This window comes from Callithrix jacchus, chromosome 8 (genome assembly GCF_049354715.1).
Source record: "Callithrix jacchus isolate 240 chromosome 8, calJac240_pri, whole genome shotgun sequence".
In the NCBI taxonomy this organism is placed as follows: domain Eukaryota; kingdom Metazoa; phylum Chordata; class Mammalia; order Primates; family Cebidae; genus Callithrix; species Callithrix jacchus.
In genome coordinates this window covers 102,837,957-102,860,682 of record NC_133509.1, presented here as the reverse complement: position 1 = coordinate 102,860,682, position 22,726 = coordinate 102,837,957, and the positions used below count along the sequence as shown (strand labels likewise).

General features: G+C 39.7%; 1 protein-coding gene across 12 annotated transcripts in view; it reads right to left on the bottom strand.

Annotated features, from left to right (window-relative positions):
- The window catches only part of RAD51B (RAD51 paralog B), a 642,672-nt gene that overhangs the window by 615,246 nt on the left and 4,700 nt on the right, over positions 1-22,726 (bottom strand). For 10 of the 12 annotated variants that reach the window (XR_004729965.3, XM_035260799.3, XM_054240085.2 and 7 more), the window contains exons 3-4: positions 21,323-21,436; positions 16,643-16,759 (exon numbers count right to left, since the gene is read on the bottom strand). Coding sequence is in view for 11 of the 12 variants with exons in the window: in XM_035260799.3 (XP_035116690.1) it covers positions 16,643-16,759; positions 21,323-21,436 (231 nt within the window). In the remaining variant the exon portion in view is untranslated. The remainder of the gene's footprint in view (positions 1-16,642; positions 16,760-21,322; positions 21,437-22,726) is intronic. The other 2 variants (XM_054240086.2, XM_078335230.1) reach the window with 1 other exon arrangement.

Below are 22,726 nucleotides of genomic sequence, written 5' to 3'. Positions count from 1 at the left end.
GCCTCTCAAGTAGCTGGGACGACAGGCACATGCCACCATGCCCAGCTAATTTTTGTATTTTTGGTAAAGATGTGGTTTCACCATGTTGGACAGGCTGGTCTCAAACTTCTGTATTCAAGTGATCTGCCCATCTCGCCTCCCAAAGTGCTGGGATTACAGGTGTGAGTCATTGTGCATGGCCTGTACCTTTCAATGCAACTTTAATTTTACCTATTCATGATAGCATCTATCTTCTGACTTCCACTGCACCTACCCCACCCCGACATGAGCATTTCAGTCGTGGCCCACAGCCCTATCAAAAGCCTTACCTCCACAGATCTGTGATCCTTGGGGCTCCCACCACCTAAGTGTCCTGCCTGTCCCTGCCTGACAGTTTAGCTCCTCACCCAGATATCAGCCCTCACCCCTTCCCATCACAGCCAGGACCTGAGGGTCCCCAACAATCCAGCCCCATCCGGACTCATACAGGAAGTCCAGCTGGCCATCTAGGGTCTAGGGAGTTACAGATCTCCCTACCCCACTCCAATTTTGCTAGTATTTGACCACATCTCCCATTGCCTGAGGTTGGACCAACACAACCAGCCAACACCACCACAACCAACATGCTCCTGCAGAGACCCAAAGAAGGAGTACCCAAGTCCCGCTCTTAAATGAAGAGCCATCACATTGGAGAGCAGAGGAGCCACACAGCCACCTATATTAAGCTAAGGGATAAAGTTCTGCTCCAAAAACCACTTCCCTGGAGAGTCAAAAATTAGACATTTCCTGAAGCTCTCAACTATATGGTGGTCTGGAGATAGGCTGCAGTGTGTGTCTGATCTAGGAGTCAAGAGCTCTGAAACAAGGGTGTGACTGGGCAACAATCTACGTTCCAGCCTCTCTAGAAGGGGCTCATGCAGCACCCCACACCCACAGACTGTAGCACAATTCACTTGGAGCTTTTCCTAGCCACAGTAGCTCTCTAGCAATAGTCTCCAATCAAAATGGGAACTCAAAAATGTCAGAGAAGCCATTCAAAGCATGGATTGCAAGAAACTCAGAGACATAAAAGAAAAGACTGAAAATCAACACAAAGAAACTACTAAAACAATCCAGGAAATGAAAAAAAGAGATAAACATTTTAAAAAGGAATGAATTAGAGCCTCTGGAACTGAAAAGTTCACTTTGGGATTGTCAAGCTATTGAAAGCTTGCTTTATCAATAGACCAGACCAAGCAGAAAAAAGAATTACAACTGGTATTTCAAATTAACCCATACAGACAAAAGTAAAGAAAAAATAATTTTAGGCCAGTTGCAGTGGCTCACGCCTGTAATCCCAATACTTTGGGAGGCAGAGAAGGGCAGATAACCTGAAGTCAGGAGTTTAAGATCAGCCTGATCAGCATGGTGAAAACCCATCTCCACTAAAAAAAATACAAAATTATCTAGGTGTGGTGGCGCATGCCTGTTATCCCAACTACTTAGGAAGCTGAGGCAGGAGAATCACTTGAACCTGGGAGGCAGAGGTTGCAGTGAGCCAAGTTTGTGCCATTGCACTCCAGATGGGACAATAGGAGTGAAACTGTCTCAAACAAAAAAAAAAAGGAAAGAAAGAAAGAAAGAACTTCATAAAATGAACAAAGTTTTTGAGAAGTGTGGGATTATGTAAAACCACCAAATCTATGAATTATTGTCATTCCTGAGAGAGAAGGATAAAAAGTTGACAACCTGGAAAACATACTTGATGGAATAATTCAAGAAAATTTCCCTAATCTTGCTAGAGATGTAGATATCCAGGTCAACATGAAGACCATCCCAAAGGCACACAGACATTCACCAAGGTTAATGCAAAGAAAAAAAGTCTTAAAGGCAGCTAGAGAGAATGGTAACGTCATGTATAGAAGGAATCCCATCAGGCTAGCACCAGACATCTCAGCAGAAACCTTACAAGCCAGAAGACAGTGGGGACCTATTTTCAGTGTCTTTAAAGAAAAGAAATACCAACAAAGAATTTCATATCCCACAAATTAAGATTTATAAATGAAAAATAAATAAATCCCTCCTCAGACAAGAAAACGCTGAGGAAATCTGTTTCAACTAGAACAGCCTTATAAGAGGTCCTTAAGGAAGTGTTAAACATAGAATGGTAAGAACACCACCTGTTACCACAAAAACACACTTAAGCACATAGCCCAAAGACACTATAAAGTACGCAGTCAAGTCTACATAACAACCAGCCAACAACACAGTCAAAGTCTCACATATCATTATTAAACCTGAATGTAAACGGGCTAAACACCCCACTTAAAAGACACAAAAAAGCAAGCTTGAAAAAAAGACAAGACTCAATCATCTGCTGTCTTCAAGAGACCCATCTAACATGTAAAGCCATAGGCTCAAGGTAAAAAGGGATGAAGAAAGACCTAGCAGGCAAATGGAAAAACAAGCAGAAGTCACTATTTTTATACCAGATAAAACAGACTTTAAATCATAACAACTAAGACACAGAAGGGTATTACATAATCATAAAGTGTACAATCCAACAAGAAGACTTATCTATCCTAAATATATACCTATCCAACATTAGATCACCCAGATTCATAAAACAAGTTCTTCTTGACTGATAAATAGACTCAGACGGCCACACAAAAATAGGGGGAGACTTCAACACCCCACTCACAGCAACAGAAAGATCATCAAGGCAGAAAAATAACAAAGAAACTCTGGACAATTAAACCTAACAATATCTATAGAACAATCCACATACCAACCAGAGTATACATTCTTCTGATCTGTACAAGGAACATATTCTATAAGCAACTACATGTTTGGTCACAAAATAAGTGTCAATAATTTTTTTAATTAAAATCATACCAAGCATACTATCAGACCACAGTGCCATAAAAACAAAAATGAACATCAAGAAGATCTCTCAAAACTATACAAATATGGAAGGGACACAACTTGCTCCTGAATAACTCCTGGGTGAACATGAAATTAAGGCAGAAATCGAAAAATTCTTTGATATTAATGAAAATAGGAACATAACTTCCCAAAATCTCTGGGAGGCAGCCAAAGCAGTATTAAGAGGAAAGTTTTTAATACTAAATTTTTTCATCAAGAAGTTAGAAATATTCCCAATTAACAATTTAACTTTGCACCTAATGGAATTAGAAAGAAAAAAATAGAAGAATAAACCAACCCAAAATTACCAGATGAAAACAAATGCTTAAAATTAGAGAGAAGACTCTGAGGCAAGATGACCAACTAGATACAGCCAGGAGGAACATGTGCCAAGTGACTGGGACTTTGAGAAGACTGGCACATTCTGAGATCTTCAGAGAGAAGGCAATGAGAATGGATGGAGGGTCGATACAGATGCTGGGCTGAAGAAAGAGAAAACTGGGAACTCTGCATGGGGCTACCACACACCAAGACTTACTTCTGGCCCCCAAGGACTCCTGAGGAAGGGGTGAGTTGAAGAGGTGAAAAGCAAACCCCTCTCACCACAGACCTCTAGAATCCTACCAACAGGAGACACTGTGACTCCAGGGCATGGAAAGTTGAGCTGGCTGGGAGAGGTGCTTAGAGAGGTGGTAGGGGTAGGACTGCAGCCTGTGCAGAACCCAGAGGGTTTGGTGCAGTAATGTCTGCAGTGGAGTACGACCAGGGTTTTCCATCCCCCAAGGTTTACCATGCTCTCCTCCTAGGAGACTTCAGCCTTAGGGGGACTGTCAAATCTGAACAGATCATGGTGGTCTTGCATGTGAAATAGGGCCAGTCCAATCTAATCACTCCTTGTCTGCTGGCCTCTCCCAGGGCCCCAACCTGGTGGAGTGCACTTGCAGTGCACCCTTGGATGCCCAACCGAGGGGCCCATCATAGCTCCTTTACTGGCAGATGGTGCCTGACTGTCAAGAGCTCTAGCAGAGCAGACTCCAATGAGGTGCACCAGACCACCCACACCCATCATCAACTGCAGCCTCCTCTGTGCTGCTTTGCTGGCAGGAACTCACACACAGCCATCCCCCACCCTACCATTTTGCTGGCACACACCTCCCCTCCACTGCTGGCACCCATGTGCACATGCACCCCACTGTGTCACAGCTGCGGCATAAGTGTAAACCCACTGCTGTGTGGCCATTGCCAGTGCGAACGTGCATACAGAGGCCAGTGACCCATATACCACCTTACACCACAACCAACATGTACGTGAACACACACGGAGACTGGCAGCCCTGTAACTGCCAGCACTGCAACCCCCCACCCCTGTGCCACCACCACCACCAGTGTGAATACGTACACAGAGGCTGGCAGCCCCAAATCCACCAGCATGCCGTCCAAGCCAAGAAGCAGGCATCCCACCACAATGCAGCTGCTAAGCACAGATCCCACTGCCACGCCCCAACAAAGCATTTTGGCTGGCACCAGCCATCAGAGGGTTGTAGCCAGCGATTTAAGAACACCTGGGCCCCTCCAGCGCAAAAGGTTCCTAACCTCAAGGTGCCAGAGAACAAAGCTGGGGGCCTGAAATCAAATTCAAGAAATGCAGAGAATCTCTGTGAGATACTACCCAAGATGATCATCCCTGAGACACAGTCATCAGATTCATCAAAGTCAAAATGAAGGAAAAAAATGTTAAAGGCAGCTAGAGAGAAGAGGAAAGTTGGCTGCAAAGGGAACTCCATCAGGCTAACAGCAGAACCTTTCAGCAGAAACTCTATAAGCCAGAAGAGATTGGAGGACTATATTCAGCATTCTTAAGGAAAAGAAATTCCAATCAAGAAGAGAGAGAGAGAGAGTGTGTGTGTGTGTGTGTGTGTGTGCGTGCGTGTCAGGGTTTCACTATCACCCAGGCTGAAGTGCAGTGGCATGATCATGGCTCACTGTAGCAATGACCTCCTGGGCCCATAGTCCTCCCACCTCAGCCTCCCAAGTAGCTGGGACTACAGGCACATGGCACCATGCCCAGCTAATTTTTATATTTTTTGTAGACACACAAGGTTTTATAGCATGTTGCCCAGGCTGGCCTCAAATTCCTGGGTACAAGCAATCCACCTACCTAAGCCCCCCAAAGTGCTAGGATTACAGGTGTGAGCCACCATACTCAGCCCCAACCAAGAATTTCATATGCAGCCAAACTAAGCAAAGGAGAAATAAGATCCTTTTCAGACCAACAAATGCTAAGGGAATTTATTACCATTAGACGTGCCTTACAAGAGGTCCTGAAGGGAGTGTTAAATATAAAAAGGAGAGGCCATCACCACCCACTACAAAAACACACTTAAGTATATAAACCATTGACACTATAAAGCAATGACACAAACAACTCTGCATAATAACCAGCTAACAACATGACAATATCAAATCCACAACATGTCAATATTAACATTGAATGTAAATGGGCTAAATGCCCGATTAAAAGGCACAGAGTGGCAAGCTGGACAAAAAGGCAAAACCCAATGGTGTGCTATCTTCCAGAGACCCATCTTGTGTGTGCAATGACACCCACAGGCTCCAAATAAAGGGATAGAGAAAAATCTACCAAGCAAACAGAAAACAGAAAAGAGTAGGGGTTGCTATTATAACAGACAAAGGAGACTTTAAATCAATAAAGATTTAAAAAAACAAAGAAGGGAATTACATAATGGTAAAGCATTCAATTCAACAAAAAGGCCTAACTATCCTATATATGCAGCCGACATAGAAGCACCCAGGTTCATAAAGCAAGTTCTTTGAGACTTATGAAGAGACTTAAATAACCACATAATAATAGTGTGTGACTTCAACACCCCACTGACATTATAAGACAGATCATTAAGATATAAAACTATAAAGAAATTCAAGACCTGAACTCAACAACTGACCAAAGGACCTAATAGACATCTACAGAACTCTCCACCCAAAAACAACAGAATATATATTTTTCTCATCTGTACAGGGCACATGCTCTAAAACTGATCACAGTATCAACCATAAAACAATCCTCAGCAATTAAAAAAAAAACTGCAATCATACCAATCACAGTCTTGGACCACAGCACAGTAAAAATAGAAAACAATACTTAGAAATCAACACTTAATACTCTACAATTACATGGAAAATAAACAACCTGCTCCTGAATGACTTTTCGGTAAACAATAGAATTAAGGCAGAAATCAAGAAATTCTTTGAAACTAATGAGAACAAAGATACAACATACCAGAATCTCTGCGACACAGCTACAGTTTTAAAAGGGAAGTTCATAGTATTAAATGCCCAGATCAAAAAGTTCAAAAGTTCTCAAGTGAATAACCTAACATCTTGCCTAGAGAAAAAGAGAAGCAAGAGCAAACCAACCCCAAAGGTAGCAAAAGACAAGAAATAACCAAAATCAGAGCTGAACTGAACAAAACTGAAATGAAAAAAAAAAAAAAAAAAAATTAAAAAGATCAAAGAACCAAGGAGTGTTTCCTTGAAAGAATAAATTAGACTACTAGCTAGATTAATAAGAAAAAAAGAAAGAGAAAAGATCCAAATAAACACAATCAGAAATGACAAAGGTGACATTCCACTGACCCCACAGAAATACAAAAAACCCTCAGAAAACTATTACAAACACCACTATGTACACAAACTAGAAAACCTAGAAGAAATGGATAAAGTCCTGGAAACATTCAACCTCCCAAGATTTAACAAGAAAGAAATTAAACTAAGGAACAGACCAATAATGAGGTCCAAAACTGAATGAGTAACAAAAAGCCTACCAACCAGAAAAATCCCAGGACCAAACACATTCACAGCTTAATTCTACCAGATGTATAAAGAGCTTATACCATTCCTACTGACAATGTTCCAAAAAACTGAGGAAGAGGGCCGGGGGCGGTGGCTCACGCCTGTAATCCCAGCACTCTGGGAGGCCAGGGCGGGTGGATCACGAGGTCAAGAGATCGAGACCATCCTGGTCAACATGGTGAAACCCCATCTCTACTAAAAATACAAAAAATTAGCTGGGCATGGTGGCGCGTGCCTATAATCCCAGCTACTCAGGAGGCTGAGGCAGGAGAATTGCCTGAACCCAGGAGGCGGAGGTTGCGGTGAGCCAAGATTGCGCCATTGCACTCCAGCCTGGGTAACAAGAGCGAAACTTCATCTAAAAAAAAAAAAAAAAAAAAAAAACTGAGGAAGAGGATCTCCTCCATAACTCATTCTACAAGACCAGTATCAGCCTGACACCAAAACCTGGCAGAGATACAATGTAAAAGAAAGCATCAGGCCAATATCTCTGATGAACATGGATGCAAAAATTTGTAAGAAAATATTAGCAAACCGAATCCGGCAACACATCAAAAAGTTAATACATTGTGATTAAGTAAGCTTTATTCTTGGGATACAGGGCTAGTTCAACATATGCAAATCAATAAATGTTACTCACACCATAAACAGATTTAAAGCAAAAACCATACAATCACCTCCACAGACACAGAAAAAGCTTTCAACATCATCCAACATCCCTTCATCATAAAAACCCTCAACAGACTAGACATCAAAATGAACATACCTCCAAATAATAAGACTCATGTATGGCAAATGCACAGCCAACATCATTCTAAACAGACAAAAGTTGGAAGAACTAGAACAAGACAAGGATGCCCAGTCTCACCACTCCATTTCAACAGAGAACGGCAAGTCCTAGCCAGAGCAATCAGGCAAGAGAAAGAAATAAGGCTGAGCGTGATAGCAAGTGCCTATAATCCTGGAATTCTGTAAGGCCTAGACAGGCAGATCACTTGAGGTTAGGAGTTCAAGACCAGCTTGGCCAAAATAGTGACACGCCATCTCTACTAAAAATGTAAAAAATCAGCTGGGAATGGTGGTGCACACCTATAGTCCCAGCTACTTGGGAGGCTGAGGCAAGGGAATCACTTGAACCCAAGAGGTGAAGGTTGCAGTGAACCAGCATCAAAATAGAAAAAGTAAAATCATCTCTCTTCACTGACAATATGATTCTATACCTAGAAAACCCTAAAGACTGCTCCAAAAGGCTCCCAGAACTGATAAAATGACTTTAGTAAAGTTTCAGGCTACAAAATCAATCCACAAAAATCAATAGCTTTTCCTACACCCATAACATTCAAGCTGAGAGCCAAGTCAAAAATACATCTCATTTACAATAGCCACACACAAAAATAAAGCAACTAGGAATACATCTAACCAAGGAGGTGAAAGATCTCTGGACTACAAAACACTGCTGCAAGAAATCATAGATGATACAAACAAATGAAAAAAATTCCATACTCGTGTATTTGAAGAATCAACACCATTAAAATGGCCATACTGCCCAAAGCAATCTACGGATTCAAACTACCAATGTCATTTTTCACAGAATTAGAAAAAACTATTCTAACATTCAGGTGGAAAGCTAGAGACTGAAAAGTAAAAGCAATCTTCAGCAAAGAGAACAAAGCCAGAGGCATCACATTACCTGACTTCAAACTACAGTAACCAAAACAGCATGGTACTGGTATAAAAACAGCATTGCTTAATGGAACAGAATATAGAACCCAGAAATGAAACCACACACAAGCCTCTGATCTTCGACAAAGTCAACAAAAATAAGAAATGGGGAAAGGACTCCCTATTCAATAAATGCTGCTGGGATTACCAGCTAGCCATATGCAGAAGAATTAAACTGGACCCCTACCTTTCACCATACACAAAATTAACTCAAGATGGATCAACAATTTAAATGTAAGACCCAAACTATAAAAATTCTAGAAGAAAACAAGGAAAATCCATTCTAGACATCAGCCTTGGCAAATAATGGCTAAGACCTCAAAAACAATTGTAACAAAAACAAAAATTAACAAGTGGGACCTAATTAAAGAACTTCTGCACAGCAAAAGAAAATATCAACAGAGTAAACAGACACCTTACAGAATAGGAGAAAATATTCACTGTTAGGTCCCCCAAAGATGGCAGCACTGTTGTCAGGCCATCATGAACTCTGTAACCCATACATACGCCTCCAGATGGCTTCCTGGCACCTGAAAAACAATAATACCACAAAGAAGGACAACAGGTTCCAGTTCCAGCTGACTGATCAACCCACTGAGTAAACAACAACCAACCCTGAGCGGTAACTTTCCACTCATTGCCCCAGCCTATAAAGCCTGCTCTGCCCCCCACCTGCACACTAACTCCCTTTTCAGACTCAGCCTTCTCGCAGCAGGGTGAATAAACAGCCTTGTTACTCACACAAAGCCTGTTTGGGTGGCCTCTTCAATCAGATGAGCGCTTAACATTCACAAACTAAGAATGTGACTAAGGTCTAATATCCAGAAACTATATGAAACTTAAATAAATCAACAAGCAAAAACGACCTCATTAAAAGTAGGCAAAGGACATGAACAGACAAGAAATAAAGGGGGGAAAAAAAGGACATGAACAGATACTTCTCAAATGAAGATACACATGTGGCCATCGAATATATGAAAAACTGTTCAACATCCCTAATCATTAGAGAAATGCAAATCAAAACCACAATGAGATACCGTCTCACATGAGCCAGAATGGCTATTATTAAAAAGTCAAAATATCCAGGAACAGTGACTCATACCTATAATCTCAGCAATTCGGGAGGCTGAGGCAGGTAGATCACCTGAGGCCAGGAGTTCATGATCAGCCTGGCCAACATGGTGAAACCCCATCTCTACTAAAAAATACAAAACCATTAGCCAGGCATAGTGGCATACACCTGTAATCCCAGCTACTCAGGAAGCTGAAGCAAAAGAATCACTTAACCTAGGAGGTGGAGGTTGCAGTGAGCTGAGAGTGCCACCACCCTCCAGCCTGGGCAACAGTGTAAGATTGTCTCAAAAGAAAAAAGGTAAAAAAAAAAAAATAGATGCTGGCAAGGCTGCAGAGAAAAGGGAATGTGTATGCACTGTAGGTGTGAATATAAATTACTTCAACCACTGTGCAAAGGAGTTTAGAGATCTCTCAAAGAATTTAAAACAGAACTACCATTTGACCCAGCAATCTGATTGCTGGGTATATATCCAAAGGAAAATAAATCACTCTAGTGATTTATTAGTGCAAAAAGACATACGCACTTCTATGTTCACCGTCACACTATTCACCATAGCAAAGACATGGAATGATCCTAAGTGCCCACTCATGGTAGACTGAATAAAGGAAATGTGGTAAATATATACCATGGAATACTACAGAGCCATAAAAACAAAATCATGTCCTTTGCAGCAATGTGAATGCAGCTCTTGGTCAGTATCCTAAATGAATTAACACATGAACAGAAAACCAAAGACTGCATATTCTCACTTCTAAGTGGGGGCTAAACACTGGGTATATATAAACACGAAGATGGGAACAATCAACACTGGGGATTATTAGAAGGAGGAAGAAGGCGGAAAAGGCTAAAAAAAACTACCTAGTGGGGACTATGTTCAGTACCTGAGGGACGGCATAAATCATACCCAAAACCTCAGCATCACACAATATACCAACGTAACAAACTTGTACATATACCCTCCGAACCTAAAATAAAATAGAGCACCCAATTATTAGAGAATAATCATTCTTTTCAAACACTCATGCAACATTTATCAAAGTTGATCACATATTCAACCTTAAAAGATGTCTCAGGAAACTTCAAAGAATCAATACCACGCAAAGTTATCTGACAAAAATGTAATTAGGTGGATAATGTAATTAAAATTAAAAGAATTTTTTTTAATTAAGTAATTTAGATATTTTTAAATTCCAAATAACTCATGAGTCAAAGAAGCAATTGCGATGGGAATGCTTAAATACTTTTGGTACAGAATGAAAACGGAAATACCGTATATCAAAAAAGAATGCTTCAAGAAAAATTCACAATCTTAAAAGGTCAGAGCAAAAAGTAAAAAAACTGAAAATAGATTAAATGTCCAATTTAAGAAGTTAGAAAAAATAATAATAATCCCACAAAAAGTTAAGTGAAAGGAGATTAATAAGAGAATAGCAGAAATAAAGGAAGTAGAAGACAAAGAAGTAATTGAGAGGACCAACAAAGAACAGCAGTAAAATGCAGAGTTGTTTAAAAAGATGTCAAATCTCTCACAAGATTTTTTTAAAAGAGAGGAAGAAATAAAACAAAGTAAATAATATCAGAAATGGAAAAACAAAGTAAGTAATATCAGAAATGGAAAGGGGGACAAAAACCACATGTAAAACCAGATTTAAGAGCTATGAGAATATAATGAATAATTTTATTATAATAAATTTTAAAGAAAATGGACAAATTCCTAAAAATCTCATTCACTGAAACTACCCAAGAAGAAATACAAAACCTGAGTGGCTCTATACTCATTAAAGGTGCAGTGTTCGCGCCAATGGCTTGAGACAGTTAGAGTGACTTGCCCCATTCTGGCTGCTGGACCTAGCTGCTCTCCCCCCGCTCTCGAGGGCTGTCAAGTTGAGGTAAAAATGACTAAGCCACTGAGGCAAAAACAGAATGCAGAGTAAGGGCCTGCGGTTTATGAGGACATTTTGCTGACTGCTCTCATATCCCCTTTAGTCTCTGTGTAAGCAATAGGCTTGCTGCAATTGAGGTGCCTGAGAGGGGCAAAGACCCCTGCCCATATTTTCTCAGGAGCTGAGCCTCTGTTCTACCTCCTGATGGAAAACATGATTAACAAGCCACCTTAAGGGCACCATTGTTTGCTTGCACTGTGTATCTTTGAAAAACATAGATTAACTCTTAAACTGCTTTGTAAGCTATTATCATAAACCCCCTTAGACTGCTTTGTGAGCTGTTATCACAAGCCCCTGATAACTTTTTTACGTGATTTCTGTTCCCTTTTCTGTTTGCCCCCTTTTCTGCTGAGCTAAAGTAAATGTAACAAGAAAAAAGGTATAAAAGCTGTAACCCACAAAAATAAAGCTGCTGCTTGACTACAAGTCATTCAGACCTCCAGACTCCGCTTTTCTTTCTTCTTTCACTTCCACGCACTCTCTCCCTCAGGTTGAAAGAGACATCTACGTTGGTGGTCTCAGGGACTCCCGCAGGTTGGTAGCCCCCCAGCAGACGTGTCGGACCCCAACATAAAGGAATTGAATTTTTTAAACTCTTCTCAGAAGGAAAAATACCAAGATCAGACAATTTTTCAGTCAAGGTCTACCAAATCTTCAAGGAACAAATAATTCCCATCATATGCAAACTGTTGCAGAATATTAAAAAAAGAGATATTCCATAATCCATTCTACCAAACTAGTATAAGACAGATTCTAATTCAGACAAAGACACTACTAAAAGGAAAATTACAGCTCAATATCCATCTTAAATATTGAAAAATCTTAAATATTAGCAAACTGAATCCACAATAGTTTACTTTAAAAAAGATAATATATCATGACCAAGTTGCACTTGTCCCAAAAATGCAATAGTAGTTCAACATCAGAAAAATCTATTAAATGTTACTCAACACATTATCAGACCAAAGAAGAAAAATAACATAATCATTTCAATCAATGCAGAAAAAAAGCTTTTGATAAAATTTAACAAATTAGTATTTTAGCTAGGAAATGAAGGAAAGTTCTTTATTTCTGATCAAGGATATCTACCAAATACAGCAAACATCATAGGTTTTTTTGTTTTGTTTTGTTTTTATCTAGAAATAATTTTTAACTTACAGGAAAATGGTATTAATAGAAACAGAAGGCCAGGCACAGTTGCTCACACCGGTAATCCCAACACTTTGGGAGGCCAGGGCAGAGGGGATCATTTAGGGCCAGGAGTTCAAGACCAGTCTGGGCAACATAGCAAGCCCTCATCTCTACAAAAGATTTTAAAAATTAGCCAGGCGTCGTGATGCACACCTGTAATCTTAGCTACTTTGGAGGTTGAGGATCACTTGAGCCCAGGAGTTTGAAGCTGCAGTAAGCTATCGTTGTGCCACTGCACTCCAGCCTAGGAGACACAACTAAACCATGTATCTTTTTTAATTCAAAAATAAAAATAAATTAAAAATAAAAACAGAATACAGAATATATATGTATTGTTTTTCCACATTCCCCCACTGTTAGTATTTTGCCCCATTTGCTTTATCATTTTGCTTGCTTTCTCCTACTTCTACATGTGTGTATGTGCATGTGCATGTATGAAAGGCAGTATGAAATCAGCATGTCAATCTACACTTCAATTTTTATTGCAGCACTATGCAAAGTAGCCAAGACATGGAATCAACCTAAGGGTCCATCAACAGACAAATGGACAAACAATATGTAGTATATACACACAATGGAGAACTATTCAGCCACAAAAAAGAATGAGATTCTGTCATCGGCGACAACATGGATAGAACAGAAAGTCATTATTTTGAGTAAAATGTCAGGCACAGAAAGACAAACACTGTATGTCCTCACTCATATGTAGAAGCTAAAAAAGTTGATCTCATAGAAGTGGAGAGTAGAATAGTGGTTACTAGAAGCTGAGATGGTAGATGTTAGAGGAAGATAGCCAAAGGTTGGTTAGCAGATACAAAATTATAGCAAGATAGGAGAAATAAGTCTTAGTTTTCTATAGCACTATAGGGGAACTATAATTTACAACAATTTATTGCATATTTTCAAACAGCTAGAAGAAGGGCTTTTGAATGTTCCCAATACACACAAAAAAAAAACACATGGTAAGTATTGGCCAGGCAGGGTTGCTCACACCTGTAATCCCAGCACTTTGGGAGATTGAGGTGGACAGATAACAAGGTCAAGAGATCAACATCATCCTGGCCAACATGGTGAAACCCCATCTCTACTAAAATACCAAAATTAGCTGGGCATGGTGGCATATCCGGTTGTCCCAGATACTTTGGAGCCTGAGGCAGGAGAATTGCTTGAACCTGGGAGGCAGAGGTTGCAGTGAGCCGAGATCATGCCATTGCACTCCAGTCTGGGTAACAACAGCGAAACTCCGTCTCAAAAAAAAAAAAAAAAAGAAAAGGAAAAAAAAAAAGTATGATTCTGGCACCACCTGGTGGCAGTATATTCCAAAAGCAGAAGGGTGGGTGAGGGGGTGTGTGTGTGTGTGTGTGTATGCATTTTTATAAATAACAAACTCACTCATTTATTTACCAACTATTTAACAGGCATCTACTAGGCATAGCTCATATAAATCTTTAAATCTCTCTTGGAAGACAGGAGATAAAATACCTTATTTTAAAATACCCTGTTTTAGATGCTATAAGGTATAGTAGGGTCCCTATCTCCAAGGAAAAAAATCTACAGTTAAATTATGACTATCGGAATGTAAGAAAAGAATCTGTTCTTATTTTGAAGTTTCCTGAAAGTATTTATGCCCCTAGAACTTTCAAGCAAGAAGTCCTCAAGAGTGTACTGATAAACATAGTCTATCAAGTCACCACATTGTAAGCAGTTTTCAAGGAAAATAACTGCAGTGGTTTTAAAATGTCCTCAAATTCTTGACACTTCTTCAAAAGGTTGGCCAGGCGTAGTGGCTCATGCCTGTAAATCCCAGCACTTTGGGAGGCCCAGATGGGTGGATTACCTGAGGTCAGGAGTTTAAGCCCAGCTCGGACAACAGGGTGAAACCCCATCTCTAGTAAAAATACAAAAATTAGCCAGGTGTGGTGATGCATGCCTGCAATACCAGCTACTCACTTGAACCCAGGAGGCGGAGGTTGCAGTGAGCCAGGATTGTGCCACTGTACTCCAATCTGGGCAACAGAGGGTGACTCTCTCTCAACAACAAAAAAAGTAGAGGCTAATTTCCCTTTCCCTAAATGTTGACTTGATGACTCACTTGTAATGACGTAAAGTGGCAGAAGTAGTGTGTAACTTCCAAAGCTAGCTTGCCAAAGATATCACCACTTTCATCTTGCCTTCTTTGAGACCACTCCCCTGGGGGAAGTCACCCATCATGTCATAACACTCAGCAGCCTGTGCAGAGCCTACCTGGGGAGGCACTGAGCCCTCCTGACAACCACCAGTACCCATTTGCCAGTCACATAAGTGGGCCCCCTCAGAAACAGATCCTACAGACCCAACCAAGCTTCAGATGACTGCATCCCTCACCAACACTGCTTGAGCTAAACCACTCCCAAAGACACTAAGAAATAATCAAGCACAGTCCTTGGCACAGAGTTAGTCCTTGGCACAATGTTTATTGTTTTAAGCCACTTAGTTTTGGCATAATTTGTTTTGCAAAAGTATTAACCAACCCAATAACCTATACTTTCTAGAAGAAATTTAATCTATAACAGAAATTAAAACTAGCATACTTCAGTTTAATACTGTAATTTTTCTATATGTTGCTAAAATTTCAAATTGTCCTTCCTTTTTTTTTTGAGACGGAGTTTCGCTCTTGTTACCCAGGCTGGAGTGCAATGGCACGATCTCGGCTCACCGCAACCTCCGCCTTCTGGGTTCAAGCAATTCTCCTGCCTCAGCCGCCAGAGTAGCTGGGCCTACAGGCACGCACAACCATGCCCAGCTAATTTTTGTATTTTTAGTAGAGATGGGGTTTCACCTTGTTGACCAGGACAGTCTCACCTTGTTGACCAGGATGGTCTCAATCTCTTGACCTCGTGATCCACCCGCCTCAGCCTCCCAAAGTGCTGGGATTATAGGCGTGAGCCACCACGCCCGGCCAAATTGTCCTTCCTAATTTATAAGGAGTGATCCTTTTTTAATTCCCCCAATTATTTCATAATATTATTTCATAATATTTACCACGTTCTTTTTCTTGTGACACGGTCTTCCTCTGTCACCCAGGCTGGAGTGCAGTGGTGTGACCATGGCTCACTCCAGCCTCGACCTCCCTGGCTCAAGTTCAGCCTTCTGAATAGCTAGGACCATAAGCATGTACCACCACATGTGACTAAATGAGTTTTGTTTGTTTTTCGGTTTTTTTTGGTAAACACAGGGTCTTGCCTTGCTGCTCAAAGTGCTGGGATTATATGCATGATATAATCATATATGTCATTTATGTGTGCATATTACATATATGACATGTATATGTATTGCATATGTGTACATAACATAAATCTATGTATGCATGTATATGTGTATATATAACATATATATAATTATATATAAACGTATATATAAACAAACCCAGCAATATTTATCACTAAGTTAATTCAAAGATACAGCAACCTAAGTAGATTTTAATCAGTCAACAAGGATTTTCTCTTTAACATCTCTGTTTGCAGAGCAACCACACTAAGTACTGAGTGAAGAACCATATCCTTGAAGTGCTTATAATTTAATTCAGATTACTGTTCAAGAAATAATGTATGTGTTTTTTTTTTTTTTTTGAGATGGAGTTTCGCTCTTGTTACCCAGGCTGGAGTGCAATGGCACGATCTCGGATCCCGGGTTCAGGCAATTCTCCTGCCTCAGCCTCCTCAGTAGCTGGGATACAGGCACGTGCCACCATGCCCAGCTAATTTTTTGTAGTTTTAGTAGAAACAGGGTTTCACCATGTTGACCAAGATGGTCTTGATCTCTTGACCTCGTGATCCACCCGCCTTGGCCTCCCAAAGTGCTGGGATTACAGGCTTGAGCCACCGCACCCGGCCCTAATTTATGTTTTTTAACTAAACTTTTTCCCTGGCTCTGAAGATCATAGGTCAATGGAAGAAGGTATGAAAAATTTTTCCTTTACCTCTGTGAGGGATCCACAAGCCACACCACCATGCAAGGCTTCATCCAAAGCAGAAAGGGTAGTAGATAAGAATGCTGGTGAGAAATCAGCAGACCTTTGTGTTTTTATCCCATAAGCCTGAACAAGAAAATGATTAAGTTTTATTCAACTTCTATACACATTCAAAAACACAAACCAACTCTAATTCTCTAAGTTTTAGCAACTTTAACCCTAATCCATCCTTTTCCCTTCTATTATTTGTTCAACAAATATTTACACTGTGCCAAGGACTGTGCTAGATTATGGGGATATGACATAACAGAAAGAGACCTTGCCCTCACAGTCTTATGAAGTCTGTGGGGACTATGAAATTAGGACTAGAAACCAGGCAATTATACCAGCATTAGTAAGAGATATTGTAATAGGGAAAGTATAACTGATAGGGATTTTGGAAACGTAATGGAATTTCTGGATGCCTGTGCTAAAATCTGAAACAGCTATTAGGTGAGCAAAGGAAATATGACTATTCCTGCCAAAGAGGGCAGAATGTACAAAGAAAGGTCAAGAAGCAAGAGAAGAAACAGAGACTAACAAAAACTGCAAAACATACAGTTCATCTAGAATGACTAAAAGATAGAGTGTGGGTGTTGCACAGCAAGCAATGAGGCTAGAGAAGTAAGCACGGGCCTAACCATGAACAGCTCTGCTGAAGATGCAAAAAGGAGTGACATGATCAAATTATTATTCAAACTCAGATTCGTTTATGAAGAATAGTGTGAAGGAAGGTGCAGTAGGCTGAAAAATGACACCCCACCCCCACCCCAGGATATCCAAATCAAATCTCTAGGCCCTCTCTGTGAATATTACCTTATTTGCAAAATGGGTGTTTACAGATGTGATTAAGTTAAAGACCTTAAGATGAAGGGATAATATCCAGGTGGACCCTAAATACCCTCACTTATAAGACAGACGCAGAGGGAATTCAGTACACACAGGAAAAGGTCATATGAAGATGGAATGGAGAGAGAAGCAGCTACAAGCCAAGGAATGCTAATGGCCACTAAAAGCTGAAAGAGGCAAGGAACTGATAATCCCCTGGAACCTCTGGAGAGAATGCAGCTCTGCCTACACCTTAATTTTGAACCTCTGAACTCCAAAACTGTAAGAGAATAAATTTGTGTTGTCTGAAGCCAACCAGTGTTTGATGGTTTGTGTTAGAACTGTCACAGGCAACTAATACAAATCATAGTTTCAAAGAGATACTCGGATTAGTTTGTAAAGAACAGCTTAAAGCTGGGAGATCTGTCAGGAAGACATAACAATCATTCCAAAGAAAAATAATAGTAGCCAGAAGAAGGTAATAGTAGTGGGGATAAAAACTTTTGGTACTAGAGACTATATCTAAAGCCAGGTACACAGTATAACAGTCCCCCCTTATCCACGGTTTCACTTCCCATGTTTCAGTTACCCATGGTCAACCTTGATCTGAAAATATTAAATGGATAATTCCAGAAATAAACAATTCATAAGTTTTAAATTGTACATTGTTCTGAGTAGCACAGTGAAATCTCTCATTATCCCACCTGGATGTGAATCATCCCTTTCCAAGTATATATACACTGTAGACACTCCCCACCCCTTAGTTAGTAGCCATCTCAGTTATCAGATCCAAAAAACATAGTATATATATAGTTTGGTACTATCCAAAATTTCAGACATCCACTGAGGGTCTTCAAACATATTTCCTGCAAACAAGGGGAGAAACACTACATATCTGAAGTTTTTCCAATATAATAAAATTCTGAAATTCTCCTCTTTGTTCAGTCTTACTCTGTTACCCAGGCTGGAGTGCAGTGCAATCTCAGCTCACTTCAACCTCCACTTCCCAGGTTCAAGCAATTCTCCTGCTTCAGCCTCTCAAATAGCTGCAATTAGAGGCACCTGCCACCACACCCTGCTAATTTTTGTATCTGTAATAGAGACAGGCTTTCGCCACGTTGGCCAGGCTTATCTCAAACTCCTGGCCTCAAGTGATCTACCCGCCTCGGCCTCCCAAAGTGCTGGGACTACAGGTGTGAGCCACTGCACCTGGCTTGAAATTCTCTTTTCTTATCCTTGGTGTTTGTACATAAGACATTATACAAAGGACTTTGGTGATTTTATTTGTTGGTTTTGATCGTTCTGATGTATTTAGAACTATAAAATTTAATACTCTATAAGGAAATTTGTTTTTTAAATTATTTTATTAATCTTCTGGGATATATATATTTATATATAGCCAAAGGAATATAAATCATTCTATTATAAAGATATATGCACACATATAGTCACTGTAGCATTCTTCACAATAGCAAAGACATGAAATCAGCCCATATTCCCATCAATGATAGACTGAATAAATAAAATGTGATACATATACACAATGGAATACTATGAAACCATAAAAAGGAATGAGATTATGTCCTTTGCAAGGACATAGATGGAGCTGGAAGCCATTATCCTCAGCATACTAATGCAGGAGCAGAAAACAAAACACTGTGTGTTCTCATTTATAAGTAGGAGCTGAACAATGAAAACACATGGACACATGGAAGGGAACACCACACACTGGGGCCTGTCAGAGGTTGCAGGGGGGGTAAGGAGAGCATCAGAAAGAATAGCTAACAGATACTAGGCTTAATACATAGGTAATAGGATGATTTGTACAGCAAACCACCATGGCATACATTTACCTATGTAACAAACCCACACATCCTGCACATATACCCTGGAACTTACAATAAATGTTGAAGAGAAAAAAAAAACCAAAGCCAATGTTTAAGGCAGTGCTGAAATATAAGGAATGCTACAAGAATGAATGTAAACCATATGAGAAAGATGGCTTCTTGAATTGTATTTGAAATTGTATTAAGATGGCAGCTGAAGGTAGTGATGGAAGTAGAAATTTAAGTTGAATTTTGGGACCATAATCTCTTATTTAATTACTTAACTGGAAATATGCCATGCATATTGACCAATTACATTGACAGATGACAAATTAAAGGTTTTTCTGGTGCTTTACAACCTTCAAAATAGTAACAAGTTAATGTGAATCTAGTCACAGAATCATTGCATAGTATTTTAACTTCTGTTTTCTCCCATAAAACAAAGAAAACTATTCAAAGCAATGAAATCAATGATAAAGCTAAGACTAGTGCCAATTTCTATCTCCAATTCTGATTCTCCTTCTGACTACCCTGTCCTTCAGATAGTTTCCTCAGATCACAAGTTAAATCTGAACAAAAGAAAATATCTGTTCATCAGTTTGGCACAGTGGCTCATGCCTGTAATCCCAGCAGCTGGGGAAGCCAAGGCAGGAGGATCACTTGAGCTCATCAGTTCAAGAACAGTCTGGGATACATGGTGAAACCCCATCTCTACAAAAAAACCCAAAACTTAGTTGGGCACGGTGGTGTGTACCTGTAGTTCCTGCTACTCGGGAGGCTGAGGTGGGAGGATAGCTTGAGCCCAGGAAGTGGAGGTTACAGTGAGCCAAGATCATACCATTACACTCCAGCCAGAGCAACAGAGCCAGACCTCATCTCGGGAAAAAAAAAAAAGAAACTATTTGTTGTTCAAATATCTGTTTATCATTTTCAGAAGTTTCAAATGACACTAACATTCCTTCCTTCTCCCCTTCTTCAGAGAATTGTACTTCATTGATTGGTGTTCATTAAATTTCAATATAAGGTAGTAAGGTAAGTAACTTACAGTCCACATAAATAAATACATTTGCAAAGCACTGAACATAATTTTAGGAAAATCTTACTGTGGGAAAACGAGGTATTTTTTATCATGCTCCAAGTCTACGTTTTGAAGAGCTACAGTCATGACACAGAAAGTCTGAAAAAATGTACGATTTGGTGAGGGCTTTTGTAAAAGACTTCAAATTTCTTAAGAATAAAGAATATTGAATTATCTTTTATTCAATTAACTAGCAAGTATAAGTACAATTATGTGTACTTTATAATCTACAGCAAGTGACGATGGTAAAGGTCACTATATCAAAGAAAGGGGCATTCTAAAATTAAGAATATATTACAATTTAGCTATGAGGCCCTCAAATACTACCTAATCGATTAGAGAAAAGTGTCCTTTTGAACTACTGCTATTGGCTGCAAAAAATAAAAACTTTCTGTTGCTCCCTAATTCCAAAATTTAGGAATTGTCTTCCAAGAGCTTATAAATTACACAAGTTTTTCACATATAGGCTAGATTTGGTAGTTCATGCCTGTAATCCCAGCACTTTGGGAGGACAAGGCAAGCAGATTACTTGAGGTCAGAAGTTTGAGACCAACCTAGCCAACAAGGTAGAAACCTCATCTCTACTAAGAATAAAAAAATTTGCTGGGTGTGGTAGCACCATGCCTGTAATCCCAGCTACTTGAGAGCCTGAGGCAGGAGAATGGCTTGAACCCGGGAGGCAAAGGCTGCAATGAGCCAAGATCATGCAACTGCACTCCAGCCTAGGCAACAGAGTGAAACCCCATCTCAAAAAAGAAAAAATTTTCACATGTATTTTCCTTAGAGAACTCCTAAGGTAGGAAACTTAATATTTTTAGGTATTCATCTCTAATTCTGCATGTGCCTCATTCCTAAAAAAAAATGTTTAATGAGATAAGAAATCATTCATAATCAAATCATAATAAAATATACATATACCGTTTGCATCTTTGGGGCACAGGCCCTGCTGACCGTACACAGAAGTTCATGGACACCTCGATAACTCAGACCAGTCACCTTCATAAGCTCCAGTGGGGAAAGACATAAAAAGTCCTAAAGAAACATAAAGAGAATATTTTAAACATATATGTGTAACAAAGATATTAGAGTTAAAAGGAAACCTTCAATCGATACTGCTCATGTAGACAAAAGTGTAATTTATTGCAGATCAAAGATTTAAGCATTCATTATAGTATTTTCCCCAAAAATATGCCTTAACTAAAAGTTATAATGACACAGACTTATCTTCTATTTACGCTGTTTAGTTGGCATATAACAGAGGATACACCAAATAACACCACATAGCAGCAGTATCCAATCCAGGTGTATATGAGCACTACACTATGCCAAAAAGAATTTGGGTATAAATATATGCCCAGAAAGTGTCAGGTTGAAAGAGTTTCTTTCTAATCTAGAAGTTCACTCAGAGATAATGTTTCATAAGTGAAAAAGAATGAAACTGACTATAGGATAAAATATCAAATTTCATACTGTTAAGAATATTTCCGAATATAAACATGCAAATAATTAAATGTCTAACAAAGGAACCAAAGATATCTTTAACATAGAAAGTAATTCAAAAAAAAAAGTTGCAGAATGCTCTGTGAATATGTCTTATTAAGGATAAAATCAGGCTGGGCACAGTGGCTCATGTCCATAATCCTAGCACTTTGGGAGACTGAGGCAGGCAGATCACTTGAGATCAGGAATTTGAGACCTGGCCAACATGGTAAAACCCTATTTCTACTAAAAATATGACAATTAGCTGGATGTGGTGGCACATGCCTGTAATCCCAGCTACTCAGGAGGCTGAAGCAGGAGAATCACTTGAATCTGGGAGGTAGAGGTTGCAGTGAGCCGAGATGGCACCACTGCACTCCAGCCTGGACAACAGAGCAAGACACTGACTCAAAAACCAACAAACAAACAAAAGGATAAGATCCTAAGATAAAACCTTAAATCTAGCCAGGCACAGTAGTATATGCGTATAATCCTAGCTACTTGCGAGTTGAGGCCAGAGGATTGCTTAAGTCCAGGAGTTTGAGATCAGCCTGGGCAACATGAGAACCTAGTCTCAAAAAAATACAAACAACCAAAACCCTTAAATCTTATTTACCCTGCTAAGGAGGATTTGCTTCACTACCTTGCAAGGTCTTCTCTATACATTTCTCATGCTTCATCAATAAGAAAATGGTCTAACTATTAATTTATCTTGCTTTTATAAAAGAAAGGATACATTTTAAATAGTATCTACTCATTTGAGTTCTATTTCTCACATAACTACAAATAAACAGCAAAGGTGTACTTCACCTTATGCCACGACCACTCTCCCCTCAAAATGCA